Source organism: Girardinichthys multiradiatus, chromosome 1 (genome assembly GCF_021462225.1).
Source record: "Girardinichthys multiradiatus isolate DD_20200921_A chromosome 1, DD_fGirMul_XY1, whole genome shotgun sequence".
Lineage (NCBI taxonomy): Eukaryota > Metazoa > Chordata > Actinopteri > Cyprinodontiformes > Goodeidae > Girardinichthys > Girardinichthys multiradiatus.
In genome coordinates, this window is record NC_061794.1 from 5,200,047 (window position 1) to 5,216,955 (window position 16,909).

The 16,909-nt window shown below is 42.1% G+C and overlaps 1 protein-coding gene across 3 annotated transcripts; it reads left to right on the top strand.

The window, feature by feature from the left end:
* The first annotated feature begins 1,225 nt into the window (after positions 1-1,225).
* LOC124874832 (protein-L-isoaspartate O-methyltransferase domain-containing protein 2) lies at positions 1,226-14,425 on the top strand. 3 transcript variants are annotated; one of them, XM_047376419.1, is made up of 7 exons: positions 1,226-1,382; positions 3,769-3,929; positions 4,008-4,158; positions 4,394-4,496; positions 5,496-5,667; positions 8,425-8,548; positions 11,249-14,425. In XM_047376419.1, the coding sequence occupies exons 2-7, from the start codon at positions 3,774-3,776 to the stop codon at positions 11,800-11,802; spliced, it is 1,260 nt and encodes a 419-aa protein (XP_047232375.1). In that variant the 5' UTR covers positions 1,226-1,382; positions 3,769-3,773; the 3' UTR covers positions 11,803-14,425. The 3 variants fall into 3 exon arrangements, with proteins under 3 accessions (XP_047232375.1, XP_047232381.1, XP_047232391.1); XM_047376425.1 differs by having other exon boundaries at positions 1,366-1,492; XM_047376435.1 differs by lacking the exon at positions 1,226-1,382 and adding an exon at positions 1,910-1,930.
* Positions 14,426-16,909: the final 2,484 nt, after the last annotated feature.

Genomic DNA, 16,909 nt, shown 5'->3' on the forward strand with positions numbered 1-16,909 from the left:
GCCACAATCATCCGTATTAAGACAATAAAAGACCTGAAATATTTCAGTTAGTGTGCAATGAATCTAAAATATAGGAATGTTAAATTTTCATCATGACATTATGGAAAATAATTAACTTTATCACAATATGCTAATATTTTGAGAAGGACCTGTATAATTAGTCGTACTAAAAGCTCGGCCAGTAGTTATGTCTAGGAGAGACAGGGTTGAACACTGAACAACAGGGCCAAGTGGATCATCTGTAGGAGAACATGAAGTGGTTGGCAGCAGCAGCTCAGCTGATGTCCCCCCTCTAAGAAGGTACCAGAGCTTAACAGAGCGCCAGGCGTTTCTTTTTTCTCCTTCTAACAGATTTATTAATTTTCACTTGAACTGTACAAGATAAAGTCACATTAAATGTATAAAAGTTTTGAAAAAGACATGACTAAACCTTACATGACAAAACTTATAAAAACAGGGCGTGTCCCCAATTTGAGTTGCTCACAACTGAGGAAACCAGTCTTGTTCTTCTGTGTTTTGCTGATTCAGTAATTATCACAATATTTTAAAATGTCACCTTCCGTTGGCCTCTTTGTTGTGGGCTTTGCGTCTTCTCATTAATGTAGGGGGGTTTCTGCTGTTTCCTTCCATAGATGTTGGGTTTATTAGGGAGATTCTAAAAGCTATGTTTGCATGGTGTAAACTACTGTTTCATATGTTTCTATATTCACCCTGTGATGGGCTGCTAACCTGTCAACGTCATACCCTACATGTCAGTTATTGACTGATGGAGATACAGTAAGCAGCCGCCCCTTTACGACCCTGCATAGCAGTAAGTAAGCATAGAAAACCAACTGGATGGATTTTATTTTAGAACTGCTTCCAAAAACAAGTGGTTATTCTAAGAGCCAGAATATAGTATCTAGTTATCTGGGTAAACAATTAATTCCAGAGAAGACTGAAGCTGTCACTTCTACAGAGATCCTCAGCAGTCAGGCCAGCTGCTGATTGGCTGTCACATGGTTTAATAACTCCATAAAGGTGGACAAACCCGATGAAAGGCCACCAGTCTATCTTCTGTTAACAGATGTCTTTTTAAATTATAATTAATCGATGTTGTCTAAATGAAGCTTAATAAAAAGTTACCAGAAAGGTCCGCTGTGACAACTAACAGAATCCACAACAAAACATTTTTGATCCTAAAATAAGAAGCTGGAGCTGAAACGTCTTTTCCGACCTGATCTGAACCATTACATCTGACTTCTGAAACTAGGCCATCTCTATACGTGCTCTGCGTGTGACGTCATCGCGTCAGATGGCCGAATGTTTACATCCAGCAGTGGTGCGTTGACTGGATCCCCCACTACCACCTTCAACAACAAGAAGAAAAGGCCGTAGAGAAGGTAAGCAGCAGAGGCAGGAAGCGTTTCTCCAGCAGGTACCCAGCTAACCCTACCAGAGCTGCGGCTGCTGGATCCCCTTTCCCCGCAGCGCCGAGCTTCTTCTCGGAAGGGTATGCCTCGTTTCTAGAGAGGAAATAATGCAGCCGTGTAGAAGTGTTACTTGCTGTTTTACTGCTGTTTGGGTGACGATAATCCTAAAGGAATCCTGTCCCAGTGTGGTGTTTTTAAACTGGATCATCAGGGTGGCGCTAATGGCCGAAGCGGCAGCAGCTTTGGTGAATGAAACCTGCGGTTTGAGAAACTCTCCGTGAAAAACATCTGAATGCTTTATACGCTGAAACACCCAATCTGCCACGGAATTACCGGGCTCTGGTGGTTGGGTTTTTATAGGAAGTGTGTACTAAAACAATGGGCAATTACTTGGAGCGCCATCCTCTGGTCATTTCCTGCTAATTCCACCTTCTGTCGAGGGGATCCCTTGTTTGGTTCTTTACTGACAGCACCCCTTTCAAGTCGACTCAAAGTGGGATCAGAGAGGAGCAGCTGCGGTAATGTGGAGATGCGCCGCTGCTTTGTTCTTTTACAGCCTCCTGGTGGTTGTCTGCGTTTGGCCCTGCCTGGTCTGATCTCTGTCCTTCTGCGGCGGCAGCTGTAGCCCAGCCAGCCTCATGGCTTAGTTAGTGTAGTGGTGGTTACATTGTCAATCAATAATTATGCTTACTGTGTCATCAAATTACACGGCAATACACGGGTTCATATTCTTGTCAAGTAATTGAACTAACATGAATCTAAAATCGGTTGAGTGTTAGAAACGGCCTGTGTTCAAAATCCAAGAAATACTCCTTAAGAACATGGATCAGTTAGAAAACAAGCCTATCAAATAGACCACTAGGCCCCATAAGTTTAATAAGCTGGGCCCCTGACTTCGGTTCAATTTCATTATACTGTGGTGTAAAAAAGTATTTGTCCCCTTAGAGATTAGTGTTGATTTTGCTTTTCGGACACGCTTAAATGTTCCAGATCTTTATGCTAGTTCTAATATCAGAACAATAGAACCCGAATAAATACAAAAAGCAGTTTTCAAATGCTGATTTTATATATTAAAGGTAGTGGCTAAGGGTGATACACACAATTAAAAAATGCCCAAATTAAATGAAAATAACTGGATTCCTGTGATCCAATTGTATCTTTAGTTGTTGTGTTTAATTCATTTTCCACTGATGTTTGGTGTTTTGCAAGTCTGCCACAGTGGTTCAGTATATTGTGCTGTTGCCTCACAACTCATTCCTGGGTTCAAATCTTGGTATGGGTGTGGATTTAGCTTTTCTCTCCATGCATTCCTTGGTTTTCTCCAGGTACTACGGTGTCCTCAAGCAGTTTAAAAAGACGCTCATTCGGTTAACTAGATCTTCTAGGTTTGAGGGATGTTGCACAGTATGTATGACTTTACTGTTTCTATGTTGGCCTTGCAGTCAAACTGGCCCTGAGGACCAGCCGCTCTGTGACCCTGAACGGGATAAAATGGGTGCACACAATAAAATGGGGCATTTGGCATTTAGTTTTAATTGTTTTGCATTATTTCATGCGTTAAAATTTCTGCGAAACAGTCAGACTCGTTTCTGATGCAGGTAGGACTCCATAACAGCTGCCCTTTGTCACTGATCCTTTGTGGTGTTCTCAGACAGGTTTTCAAGATGTTATGAAGAGTATAGTGTCTAGTTTAGGAACCTCAGGACTTCACCTTTGCTTTTTGAGAGGCAGCTGGGATCAGAGTCAGTTACTCTGTGTCTAAGCCTGGAAAAGTTTGGAATGCTCTCTCCAGACCAGAATTGCAGGATGGAGCTGAAGATTGTAGCTTTTTCTTCAGTAATGACCACTTTGCTCCATCCTGTTATGGTGAAGAAGAAACTGACTGAAAGAGTTACTGGTCTACGTTCTAGGTCTTAGTTATGGTCATGAGATATGCATTATGACCTCAAAACAGAGATCCTGGACACAAGCAGCTTAACTGACCTCTGTAGGTTGGTTGGCCTCTGCCTTAGAAATAAGGTGAGGGGTCCTGGAAGTAAAGTCGCCGCACCTCCACACCAGAAAGAGTCGGTTGACTCCTGATGTGGTTCAGGCATGATCAGGAGACCGTCTGGTCTCCTTCCATTGAATGTTTTGGGGGCTTGTCCCATTAGGAGGAGACCCCAAGGCAGATAGAGAACTCTCCAGAGAGACTTTATGTCTGAAATCTAACACAATAATAACTCTATATCTCACTCATCTCGCAAAGCTGGTCCTAGTTTTTAGTCGTGGTGGAATCCTTTTATTTTCATTCAAAACTATTGTGAATACTCTCTTCCTAAAGTCCATTTGGGTTTATTCTGGTGTTTGTTGCCAGTCAGGATGGGCGGAGCTGTTAGTGCGGGTGAAGACAACGATGACCTGATTGATAACCTGAAGGAGGCTTACTACATCCGCACAGACCTGGTGGAGCGAGCTTTCAGAGCAATCGACCGGGCTGACTACTACCTGGATGAATACCGGGACAATGCCTACAAGGTGAGGAAGAGCCTTGCAATCAGCCTGCGTCAGTCCAAAGAAATCCAGTTGCTCAACATATATTTTTGTTGTGGGCAGGACCTTGCTTGGCGACATGGGAACATCCACCTGTCTGCTCCATGTATCTACTCTGAGGTGATGGAGGCTTTGGAGCTTCATCCTGGCCTCTCCTTCCTCAACCTGGGAAGTGGGACCGGGTACCTGAGCACCATGGTTGGACTCATTCTTGGTACAGGAATACAGATTCAAGTCTACATTATCTTTGCAAACATTTTCAAATAACTTAGATTGTGTTATTTTTAATGTGTGTCATTAATTTTGCTCAGTGAACAATAATAAGCTAATAGGTTTAGGGCTGTGAAATTAACGAGTATATGTGTGTTTCCATTTTGACAACAATGTATGCTGTATGAGGTGTTCCTGTTTGTATTGCTGAGCTAAAGGTTCTGTTCTGCCTGTTCCAGGACCATTTGGAGTGAATCATGGAATAGAGCTCCATGCAGATGTGATCGAGTACGCCTACCAGAAGTTAGACTCCTTCATCAAAACCAGTGACAGTTTCGACAAGTAGGTCCAGGTGGATCTGTGACATTTACTCTTTCTAGTGACAGTCAAGTGAAAGAAAATAAGCATGCTTCATATCATTTTGAAAAAAAACGTATTTTATAGTAATCAGATGATCATGAACCAACCCCAGAGGAAGGTTTTAGGACGTATTTAACTGGGGGAAGTTTTTATCCATGTGTAATGTTGTAACTGTTTGACTTCAAAACATTGAACCAGTTCAGTGAGGTTTGCAATGTTTCTGGAAGCTTTCTTCCTAAAGGACTACCACATGTCAAAGAGGTTGAAGTCTAGCTTTTGATCAGGCCTTTGCCACAGTTTGATTCTTTTCTTTTTCAGCTGTTCTGTTGTAGATTTGCTGCTGTGTTCAGGATCATTGTTCTCCTGGTGACCCAGTTTGAGTCGAGCTTCAGCTGATGGCCAGAGGGCCTCACATTTTGACTCTACAACACTTTCCTGTTCTCTGGTCCTATGGCAGCAAAACAAACCCAATTCGTTGATCCTTCACTATCATGCTTGACAGTTGATATCCTGCTTTAGTTTTTGATCCAAACATTAGGCTGTGCATTACAGACAAACATTTCTACTTTAGTCTCATCTTTCTAAAGGACATTAGGTCAGAGTCTTGTGGTTCATTCAGATGCAAAACTAAGACAGCATAGGCTTTCTCCTGCCAACTCTTCCTAACTCGCAGTAGTAGTTCACCCTAGGTGTACGGTCATAACCTTTTAACATTTAACTGGCTAACTGAAGCATGTAATGTCTGAGACTCTGGGTTTCTCTGAACATTGCATTTTGACCTTGGGGTGAATTTGCTGGGACGCCCTCTCCTGGAAAGATTGATGCCCTCTGAAGTCATATTTACCCAATATGATAAAGGACCAGAGTTGTTTCTTAAAAATTATTCTATAAAATGCAAAATCTGCAAATTGAAAGAGGTTGTTCTTATTCTTCTCAGAAACAAATAGATCACCACTTCTCTTTTTTATCATTTTCCTACAGATTTGAGTTGTGTGAGCCTTCGTTTGTGGTTGGTAACTGTCTGGAGATTCCTCCAGAGAGCCGGCACTATGACAGGGTCTACTGTGGGGCCGGAGTGCAGAAGGAACATGAGGAGTACATGAAGAACCTGCTCAAAGTGGGAGGCATCCTGGTGATGCCTCTGGAGGAAAAGGTTAGTCTTCATCCCAGAAAGCTGAGGACTTCATAAGGCTTTCTGTTGCTAATTTCTGCTCTGTTTTCCTTTCATTATCTAGCAGGTTAAAAATACAGAGTGACCAACTTTAGAGTCACATTTTCATTCCTAATCTGTTACAATTTAACTCAAAAACAGGAAATCGCTAATTCCAAAATCCAGTGCCTTGCAAAAGTAATCCTATTCCATGAAATGTTCACATGTTGCCACATTGAAACCTCATACCTCAACATATCTGATTGAGAGTTTATGTGATTGATAAATGGCGAAGTGGAAAGTGAAGGATTCATATTTTCACAACTTTTTAAAAAAATGATGTGGGATGCATTTGTGTTCAGCCCCCTTTATTCTTATACCCCTAAATAAAATCCAGAGCAACCAGTCACAATCAGAAGTCACCTAATTAGGAAATAAAGCCCACCTGGTTGTAATTAAAGCATAAATCCAGCTGTTCTGTCTCTGACCTTTGAGGTTTTTGGGTAGAGAACATTAGAGACTAAAACAGCATTATGAAGATGGAGGAACACAGCAGACAGGTCAGGGAGAGTGTTGTGGAGAGGTTTAAAGCAGGGTTAGGTTAGAAAAGAATATCACAAGCTTGTACGTCTCACAGAGGGGGCGGAGCTTCACCTTCTAGCAAGACACAAAACCCCAAACATGCAGCCAGAGCTGCAATGGAGTTCTGTAGATTAGAGCTGCTTAATATATCAAGTCCCAGTCATGATCCCAGTTTCAATATGGTCAACATTGCTCTCAGTGTTGTTAGGTAATTAGAAATATAAGAGGACAAAGATCATATGTGGGATTTCTCAATACCTGCAGTATATGCTCCCTCTAGCTCAGTATTACATGTCTCACCATATCTATGCTGATGACACACCTCTTCATGTCTCTGCACCACTACAGGACCACAGTCCATTACTATTACTGAGTGAGTCTATTATATCAGTGAGTGGATAGGTCAAAGTTCCCCTCAGCTCAATGTAGATCAAACTGAAATATTTACGTTTGGTCCCAGAAATGGAAGGTTAGCAAAGAGGAATCAACTACACTCAACAGGGCTTAAACTACAGAGTATGCCAGGACCCTGGGCCCATCAATATGTTTTAAACTTGTTAAGGCTTTTACCAGTCTGTCATGTTTCCAAATATTGAGAAGACATTCAAGCATTTCCTCCATTTTCCTGGAAATATGTTGTCAGGTGCCCGGCAGTACAGGTTTGTATCGTATTATTTTTGGTTCCAACGGGTCAGAACTTCATGCAGACCATTCCGGTAGCCGTACCCTCTTCCTTTGCCTTCTTGCCTTTTGGAATTAATGCAGAATTGGGTTTTCCTGGATATATTTGACCTTCCTGTGAAGATGATGGTGAACTTTTACACTGTCATCATTGAAGCTATTCTTACACCATCTGTCAGTCTGGTGTGCTGTAGCCTCGGCCAGGGACAAGGCCAGGCTGCAGTGGATCATCCATTCTGCGGAGAGGGTGATTGGTAACACTGTTGCCTTGCAGCAAGAAGGTCCGGGGTTCGACTCCCAACCGGGGGTCTTTCTGCATGGAGTTTGCATGTTCTCCCAGTGCATGCGTGGGTTTTCTCTGGGGACGCCGGCTTCCTCCCGCAGTCCAAAAACATGACTGTTAGGTTAATTGGTCTTAGGTGTGAATGAGTGTGTGTGTGAGGTTGTTTGTTCTGTGTTGCCCTGCGATGGACTGGCAACCTGTCCAGGGAGTACCCTGCCTCTCGCCTGTAGACTGCTGGAGATAATCAGCAGCCCCCCCGTTCTGATTCTTTGTTGGGGAAAATATCTGGACATCCTTGCAAAACACGTGTTTCTGATAGGAGCATCTGTTGCTGTCGTCTCTGTTGTATTTTACTGCATTAAACCTGCCATCACAGAACTGGAAACTGGCTTTACCAAGAACACTGATACAGCAACACACCTTCACAGAGCCTGGCTGTGGTCCAGATCATGAATACTAATCCTTTCGATCTCCATCCATGTTTCCACTGAGTGGGGGTTCACTCCTCATACCTTTGAACCCAGTGACGCTATTACCGTCTCTGGATGAAGTTAATGTAACACAATAAGGTTTGACTTGGAAAACATTTGTAGTATTCTGGTTCACAATATTAGGAAGAGCTGACATCGAAGGATCAAAAAGCAACATTGGTTTTTCTTTAAAGTTATCTTAATTCTTCATGTGGTTCTTTCAGCATTGATGATTCTTGATGCAGCTCCAACTGATGGATTGGAGATCCTATCTGTCCAGCTTGGACTTGTCCTTTACAAACTGAAACTTTGTCAATTTTTTTAACTGATTTGTACATTTCTGATTTTTTCATTTTTTTTATCAGTGTTTTGTGATTTTGTTTTTCTCACATTTGTTGACAAAATACAAAACGTTTGCATATTTTTTGCTCCTCCATATCTCAGCTTTTCGTCCGCACAATTTCCTTGTTACAGTCTTCCGTTGCAAAACACTTGCTCCAATGTTGCTAAATAACGTCTGTGCCAACTTTATCTGAACATCTGTTGCACCCTGAAATACACACATGGATGTCTATTATTGAGTGAACCTGGGAGGGTAAGGATGGAAGTCAGTTCCTACTGTTTGCACTGAAATAAAATGTGTGACTGGATGATTAAACCCGTTTAAATGTGCATGTCCTGTAGGAAGTGATCTGAAGAAGAAGAGAAGGAAATGAATGTCTCCTTTCTGTTGTGTTTCTGCAGTTGACCAAGATTATCCGCACTGGAGTGAACAGCTGGGAGACAAAGAAAATCATCTCTGTGTCTTTCGCTCCTCTGGTCCTGCCTAAACACAGCCCAAAGAACAAACCCAAGTTGGTCCCATTGCGTAAGTTTAATTTAAAACTCCCCCCCTTTATAACTGGCTTCAGGAATGTAGTGCTGTTTTTTGAAGTTTCCACAATGATACACATTAATATAACACACCATCTCAGGATCAATATGACTCTTTATTTACTCACATATAAAACTGAAGGTCATGTTGACAGCTAAGGGTTAAATTTCACCCTATAAAACCTCCCACAATGTATTTGTGGCTTAGGTTTCCCATGTGTGACTCCTGCTTGTGTTGGACATTAGGATTCAGTCTTAAATAACTGTAATATTTAATTATGTATGTATTTGTAACAAGGACACCAGAACACCCTAGGGAGGAGGTCGATAATCGACTTTGTTGTCGTGTCGTCAGACCTTCGGCCGCATGTTTTGGAAACTCCAGTGAAGAGAGGGGCTGAGCTGTCCACTGATTTGGAAAGAGGCTGAAAGAGGAGAAAGCCGGACAGACTTGGCAGGCCCAAGTGCATAGTGAGGGTCTGCTGGGGACGCCTTGGGCTCCCCCTGGAGGAGCTTGAGAAGGTGTCTAGGGAGAGGGACGTCTGGGTGTCTCTGCTGAGTCTGCTGCCCCCACGACCCGGTCCCAGATAAAACTGAAGACAAGTACAAGTACAAGTATTTGTAACAAGTCCAAATACAACTATGAAAATTACCAGAACAAGCTAGGATTACTTCATTACTGGATAAAATCAAGCAGGCAGAGGAAGAGAAAGTGATTTGTTCTTTGAGCTGTTCAAATAACGATCTTATTTCTCGTGATATGTGGCATTGTGAACACTGAAAAGGACCGGAATACATTTTTTACAGGATTAGATGTCAGTTACAAAATTAAAAAGGAAATTATACTATCAAATCTAGTAAGATGTCACAAATGGGAGTGTGTTTAACCCTTTAGAAAAGGAGTTGTCTAGCAATTATTTTAGGCATAACACTATTACCTCTTTTCCACTAACCCTACTCGGTGCGGTTCGCTACGGTTCGACTCCCATTTTAGGCTTTTCCATTACTAATGGTTTTGTGGAACCGTCACTATTTTTAGTACCTGCTTGCTTGCCGTTCCAAGCGAGCCGACCCAATCTGAAAATGCATCATCAGAAGACTGTCGGTCACTGATTGGGTAGGGGGCAGAATCACTAGTCACAGCATATTATAATAACCATTATCTTCAAATATTAAATCATTGTATGCAGGTCTTATTGTGTATATGACCACTATAGTAAGCTAGCAATAGGTACCGTTAGCTGACCCTCACACGTCCTCTTGCTCGTACCCTTCAAGTTGATACCACTCCATGGCTTCCCTCTCTCTCCTGTACCAATCCAGTGTTTCATCTTGCTGCCTGCAGCCTTGCCTGGTTCTTCTTTCCCTCTGAGTCTGACAGCAGCCATAGACTGAGCAGCAGTTAGGACTGTTGTGTTTGTGTCACATATAATTCACATCATGTTACTTTTTCACACAGGCGGGCCGCTATTGACGATCTAGTTCACATTAAGATGGTTCTTGGTTGTAATGGAAAACAAACTAAATCGTGTAGACCCGACCCGAGTCGAGTAGAGTAGGTACTAATGGAAAAGGGGCATAAGTTGTTCAGTTGTTTATGAACAGACAGAGGGAGCTCAGAGAGGGTCTCGTCTTTTCAGGTTGAGGATGGAACTGTTCTAAAAGAGGGTACTCAGTTTGGAGAACCAGGACACAATTACCACAAGGAAGTCAAAGTAACAACTGATTTAGCTGTGTATAAGAGCTGGAAACATTCAAGATATAAAATCTATAAAATCTCCAACTCGAGTATTTCCTACAGATTCAAAGCACAAGACAAAGTTGAAGTCTCCCTGAAATCAGCACTGTGAGCAGTTTGTAGACATTAGATGCCATTTCTGTTTATTCATTCCAGTTTCCACTGATAGATTTAAAGTGGACACTTTGTTTCAGCTGCATTTGTAATGCAAACAAGTTCAACGTGGAGTGTATATTTTAGGACAATCTTCTGCCTTCACAGCTGAAGCCTTGACCTTGCTCTTACAACTTAAACATTATGAAAGTATCAGACAAGAGAATGCTTTTTACAGATTCCTCATCATGTCACCAAGCGCTGCAATGTTTGAAGACTAATGATGCCATGATTTTAGGTGTAGAGTTTACAACATCAGAGATTTAATATTGTTGTTTGTTGGATCCGAGGACATGATGGCATTTCTACATGACATGGTTCTTTGCTCCAACACAGGGTTAACCTGGTTGTTCAGAGTTGTAGAACGTTTAAACAACACGTCACCTAAAACATGCATAGCGTTATCATTTATTTCCCCCTCTGTCCACCCCATTTGCTGTCTGCCTACTTTCAGAAAAAAACAAAAAAATAAAGGCCAGTAGTGCTGCAAAACAATAAATAAATAAAAAAAAAAAAAATAATAATATGCCAATTACCAAATTCTATGATAATCCATGTTTTATATGTCAAATTCCACCCACATTCCACACCATGGCCTGGGTCTTGATCCAGACCCGAGTCCAGGTTCTAGTAAGGTTACCATAGATGTTTCAGTCACATACAGACCATACAGACTGCAAAAGAGTTTTGAAGAGATGTTCTGGTGCGTTCCAGCAGCACTATATACCTGGTTATCTTTCTTTCCTAATTTCTTTTTACAGTTTATTGATTTTTTCACCACTGTTTTGTTTCCTAATCTTTTAGCCAAGTATGAGGTCCGGACATTACAGGAACTGGCCCGTATCTGCATCCGCCACACCCTCCGAGTGACCACAGACGGAGGGGATAGCCAGTCACGTGGCCGAGGCTCCTCTTTCAGTGTGGGCCGAGGGCTGGCAGCTGCGGGCCTCCATAAGTACGGCCCTCGCTTTAAGCGCCGTCGTGTTCACCGGCGCCACTGCAACGCTCTCATGCTTGCCACCCGACAAGTGGTTGCCAGTAGTGGGATCGCCGCCGCCTCCTTGGACAGCAACAACAACCAAGAGGGACGGGTGGAGGACGAGGAGGCGGCTGGGGAGCGGCAGGTGAGGCAGCCGATGAGAGGGAGCAGAAGAGCTGGGAGAGGGAGGCTGGTGGAGGAGGAGGAGACAGTGGAGGAGGAGGAGGAAGTGGAGGAACGGGATGAAGAAGAGGAGGAGAAGGAAACTGGTGAGCTCCTCCGACCCCAGCCGGCTGTAAACCTCCTGAGAGAGAGGGTTCTGGGCCTGCCGTTGCCTGAGCCTCTGAAGATGTACCTGTTGTACTACAGAGAGAAATGAGCCACAGTTGGTGCTGGTCCTGTCCAAATCAGAGCCTAGAGCTTAAGTAGGCGCAGATGCCTCTGTTGTAACCTATCAATCCCCTAACAAGACAGGTCGACGGCCACCTCATCCCCTTCATTATCCATCCTTCTTTCTCTCTCAGCTGCTCTTCACTCGATTCTGTTTCCTGAGACTGTAGAGAATCAGTACCGTTTATTTCTCTGGTGAAGCAAGGAGGGGTGGAAGGTTCCACAATTCTACGAGTTTTAAACAGATTTCTGAGATGTAAATCCCATAAATTAGCTCTTGATAACCAATTTAATAACCAAGCACCGAATAACAACAGCAGTAGGTTTTTCTTAAGCCAAAGGCTTGACATCGGAACAGGGACCAAACACTTTAGCATCGACCAGAAACAGAGCGGCCTTGTGCTGCCAAGATGGCACTACTCTATCTGCTGAGCACGGTTAGAGTAAAGGATGATGGTGAGGCGCTGTGTCTGGAGTAGGTTTCATCGTCAGGGTCCACAGATGTTAGAAGAAGAAGCAGAGTTAGTGATCCTAGAGCTGCAGCTTACGGTGGCGGGTATGACTGTTTCCACTGGTATTTAAACTTAAACTTCGTCAGTCCATTAGATAACTTCGCTGGGATAATGGATGCAGTTTATTTCAACCTGGCAAATTTCCCATTGATGTTATTTAGGAATCCAGCAGGGATAAATGTGTATGGAACACATCAATGATTTTCTCAGTCAATGTATTTCTATTGGGGCTGTTTGGGTGAAACCAGATGTCTGTAACAACCCACACAAAGAAATCCAAACAAACTGCTCATTAAACTAAGCTATGTGTTATAAACTGGAAAGACAGGGAAAGGTACTGGAAGCAGTTACAATACTTTCTTTTGTAATGACAGCTTTAAGAATATCTTGTAACATTCATTGCTCAAGCATGATTTTGATCTATTCTTACACAAAAATAGTTTTCAAATCTTGGAGGCCGTCTTTTATGCACTCGTCTTTTATGCACCCTTTGAGTTCTCAAGCGAGGTCATTGACAGGTTCGGTCTCACAAGCTGCAGCCGCAGTTGAGCGTTCCCTTGGCTTTTTCTTTAGATTAGTTCCCCAGCATTGCTCATTGGAACATTCAGAAGTTTAGAAATAGGTCTGGAACCACCTGTACTAACACTTTTTGTTTTGAAACTAAAATATTGTTAAGGTCTAGGGAGAGCTCATTACTTTTACTTATCATGAGATGCTTCTGGTGCTAAATGTGGTAATGAGGAACGTTTTAATAGGCCATCAGTTAGGACACCTCACACGAATTTGCACTCATAAAGATTCCTTTCTAAATACTGGCAGGTTTCAGCTGGTTTCTTGGTTTTTCTTGCCTTTTTGCATCTCCTTCAGTACTTTCCTGTCATATCACTTTATTACACATAACGTAAATTGCGTTGATTTCTGTATATGTGTGGATTGCTCTGGTGGTCACCAACATCTGTGGAAACTTCATGTCAGTAAGCCCATTTGGAATATCATGTCTGAGAAAGACATGAAACATTGATGTCTTTGGTTTCTCCGTATCTGTTATGGAGATTCTTGACACAACCAGAGCCCGGTTAAAATCAACCCAAAATAACCTTTAAATGTTCTGTTTAAAGGGTATTTTTGTTTGTCAGGATTTCAAAACCTTTTAAGGAGAGGTGTAGACTTGATCGAAGCTTGAATTTCCCTTTTTTCTATGCATATGTTTTATTCTGTGGGTCCAATTTGGAGCTAAATCCTTACATTCATATCCAAAGAATAGTCTCTGGTCTATCTTATCATCCCATTTAACTCTCTTAATCAGAAGAGGACCATAAAAATGCATACTAATATTCCTTTTTACGTGAATAAACCAGCATGATACAAATACACAAATCTTCAAAGTGCAAGTTTTCTCTCACTCTGTACTCATTTTTTATGTAATAAGTTGTTTTTTTTCTTGATTTACAAGACCTGAAGTGGTGTGGACATTTTTGAGAGTGTCTTGTGTTGTTAATCTTACGTCGATACATCAATAAAGAGTATCTCTAGTCACTTTTTTTGAACTCTAGATTCTAGTTTAATGGGGCATTACTTCTTTGTGCTCTCATTGTTTTTTCCCAATCCTAATCTCCGGCCTGTGCCAAACGGATGCTGTGCGGGCAAATCTCCAGAGAAAACAGCAGACCAGGAAAAGGATGAAAATGGCAAAAAAATTAAATACAAACTGCTGAACGGCTACGTTTTTCTTTTGATTTCTGAAAAAAAAAAAACTGTGATATAAACAGGAAATTGACTGTGTTAAATATTACAAGAAATTCAGTAAATAGGTCAATTATAGTTGTGATGGTAGAAATAAGTTTGCATTGATAATATATCCAAGCTCGAGACAAAAAAAAGACATCGTCTGGATTATTTGTGCACCTGCTGGATCTACCTTTCAGTACTGTATGTAGATCATTTGTCACAGTTTGGCTTTTGTGCGTTTGTTTTACTGCTGAATGTATATGAATATTATGTTCAGTTTTTTTATTGATTTCTGATCAGAATGACTTGCTTGGTTTTAATTTGGACCTGTATTATTGACTGTTGGTAATAAAGTGGATTCTAAAGATCTAACTCCTTATTTGAATGAAATAATGTGGTCTGCCTCAAAGAATAAAACTGGGAGCTGGTTCCACAGGAGATGAGCCTGATAACTAAAGGATCTGCCTCCCATTCTACTTCTAGAGACTCTAGGAACCACCAGTAAACCTGCAGTCTGAGAACGAAGTGCCCTGTTAGGAACATATGGAACAATCAGATCACTGATGTATGATGGAGCTAGATCATTAAGGGCTTTATATGTGAGGAGGAGAATTTTAAATTCTATTCTGGATTTAACAGGGAGCCAATGAAGGGAAGCTAAAATAGGAGAAATATGATCTCTCTTTTTAATTTTCATCTGAACTCTTGTTGCAGCATTTTGAATCAGCTGAAGGCTTTTAACTGCATTTTGTGGACATCCTGATAGTAATGAAATTACAATAGTCCACCCTTGAAGTAACAAATGCATGGACTAGTTTTTTTGTTGTTTATTTTTAGTTTTCCATATTTAAGGCCCACATAACCCAACAAAATAGTACAAGCAAAAAATGACCAAATAATGAACACAGAATAAAAATAAAAGGTAATGAACAAATACATAAAAATACACAAAGTCAAGCTGGGTCAAAGCACTTGTGCATATTCCTTATTACCAGAGGCAAATCATTTCTAGTCGATTCTGAAAAGGCCAGAGGTCCAAATGTACAGTAGTGAACATTTCTTTGCTGAATATGATATTATGCTGTCTTTTCCTCAGAATGTGGTCCAATGTCTTGTCTGGTTCTGTGCCAAAAGATATCTTATTGGTGACATGTTCATCAGGCATCCCAGGACCTTACAAATCAGATTATGTACCCAGTAACAAACCCTTGATCACCAGTGGCCTGAAGGACCTGCTTATCAAGAAAAAAAGAGCCTTCAGAGAGGGAGAAAGGGAATTATTAAGGAGTATACAGAAGCAACTTAAAGCCAAGATAAGACACAGCAAGGAGGTGAATCAGAAGAAGCAGGAGATCAAGCTCCAGCAAAACAATATCAGAGATGTGTGATCAGGGATGAAGAAGATCACAGGCTTCAAGCAGAAGGAAGATCAGACCGATGGAGGTTCAGTTCAGAAACAAGCTCAGCATCCTCCTCTCCTGCTCACAGCCAATCAGACATGCCACCCTCCTTTGACCCACAGCTGTCCAGTAACACCTCAAATGTTTTATCTTCCACCTCAGCCATGGACCCTTCTGCTTCTACATGTTTGCCTTTAACCATATCAGAAGATGCTGATGCTCCCTTTGCCTTCACCTTCACCTTCCTCCTGTGTGTCTCAAGAAGTCAGATAAAGAGACAACTGGAAAGACTGGACCAGAACAAGGCTGCAGGTCCAGATCATGTCAGCCCTAGAGTCCTGAAGGCCTGTGCAGAGCAGCTCTGTGGATTCTGCAGCACCTCTTCAACCTTAGCCTGGCCCAGAAGAAGGTTTTGGTGTTGTGGAAGACCTTCTGTCTTGTTCCAGTACCAAATAAAACTCACCCATCAGTCCTCAATGACTATATACCTCCTGCCCTGACATCCCACATCATGAAGGTCCTAGAGAGACTCCTGGTGGCACACCTTAGTAAGCAAACAATGAACCATCAGGACCTCCTTCAGTTTGCTTATTGCTATGGAGTTGGAGTTGAAGATGCTATCATACACCTGCTTCATCTGGACAAAGCCAGCAGCACTGTGAGGATCATGTTATTTGATTTCTCCAGTGCATTTAATACAATCAGAAACTCCAGAAGACTCAGGTGGAGGCCTCAACAATCTTCTGGATCAAAGACAACCTGATAAACAGACCACAGTTTGTGAGACTGAAGGGTTGTGAGTCTAACCAGGTAGTCAGCAGCACAGGAGCACCACAGGGGACTGTACTCTCACCATTCCTTTTCACTCTGTACACCTCAGACTTCCAGTAGAAGACAGACTCCTGTCATCTGCAGAAATACTCGGATGATTCTGCAGTCGTGGGGTGGATCAGAGATGGACAAGAAGCTGAGTACAGGAAGGTGGTGGACCGCTTTGTGGCATGGTGTGGAAACAATCATCTCATTTTGAACGTGACTAAAACAAAAAAGAGATGATTGTAGATTTCAAGAGAAACAAGAATAAGTAAAAAACTATTTCTACCATGGGAGAAGAAGTGGAGGTTGTGGAGGAGTATAAATACCTCGGTGTTCACCTGGACAACAGACTAGAGTGGAGATGCAACCGTGAAGCCATCTACAAGAAGGGACAGAGCAGACTGTACTTCTTGAGGAAGCTTAGGTCCTTTGGTGTTTGAAGCAAGATGCTGCATATCTTCTATAAGTCTGTTGTGGAAAGTGTGATCTCTTCTTCCATCATCTGCTGGGGAAGCAGCATCAGAGCCAGGGACTTAAAAAAGCTCAACAAGCTGATAAAGAAGACTGGTTCTGTTCTGGGGACTCCTCTGGAACCTCTGGAGATCATTGTGCAAATAAGGATTTTATGGAGAACCCTGAA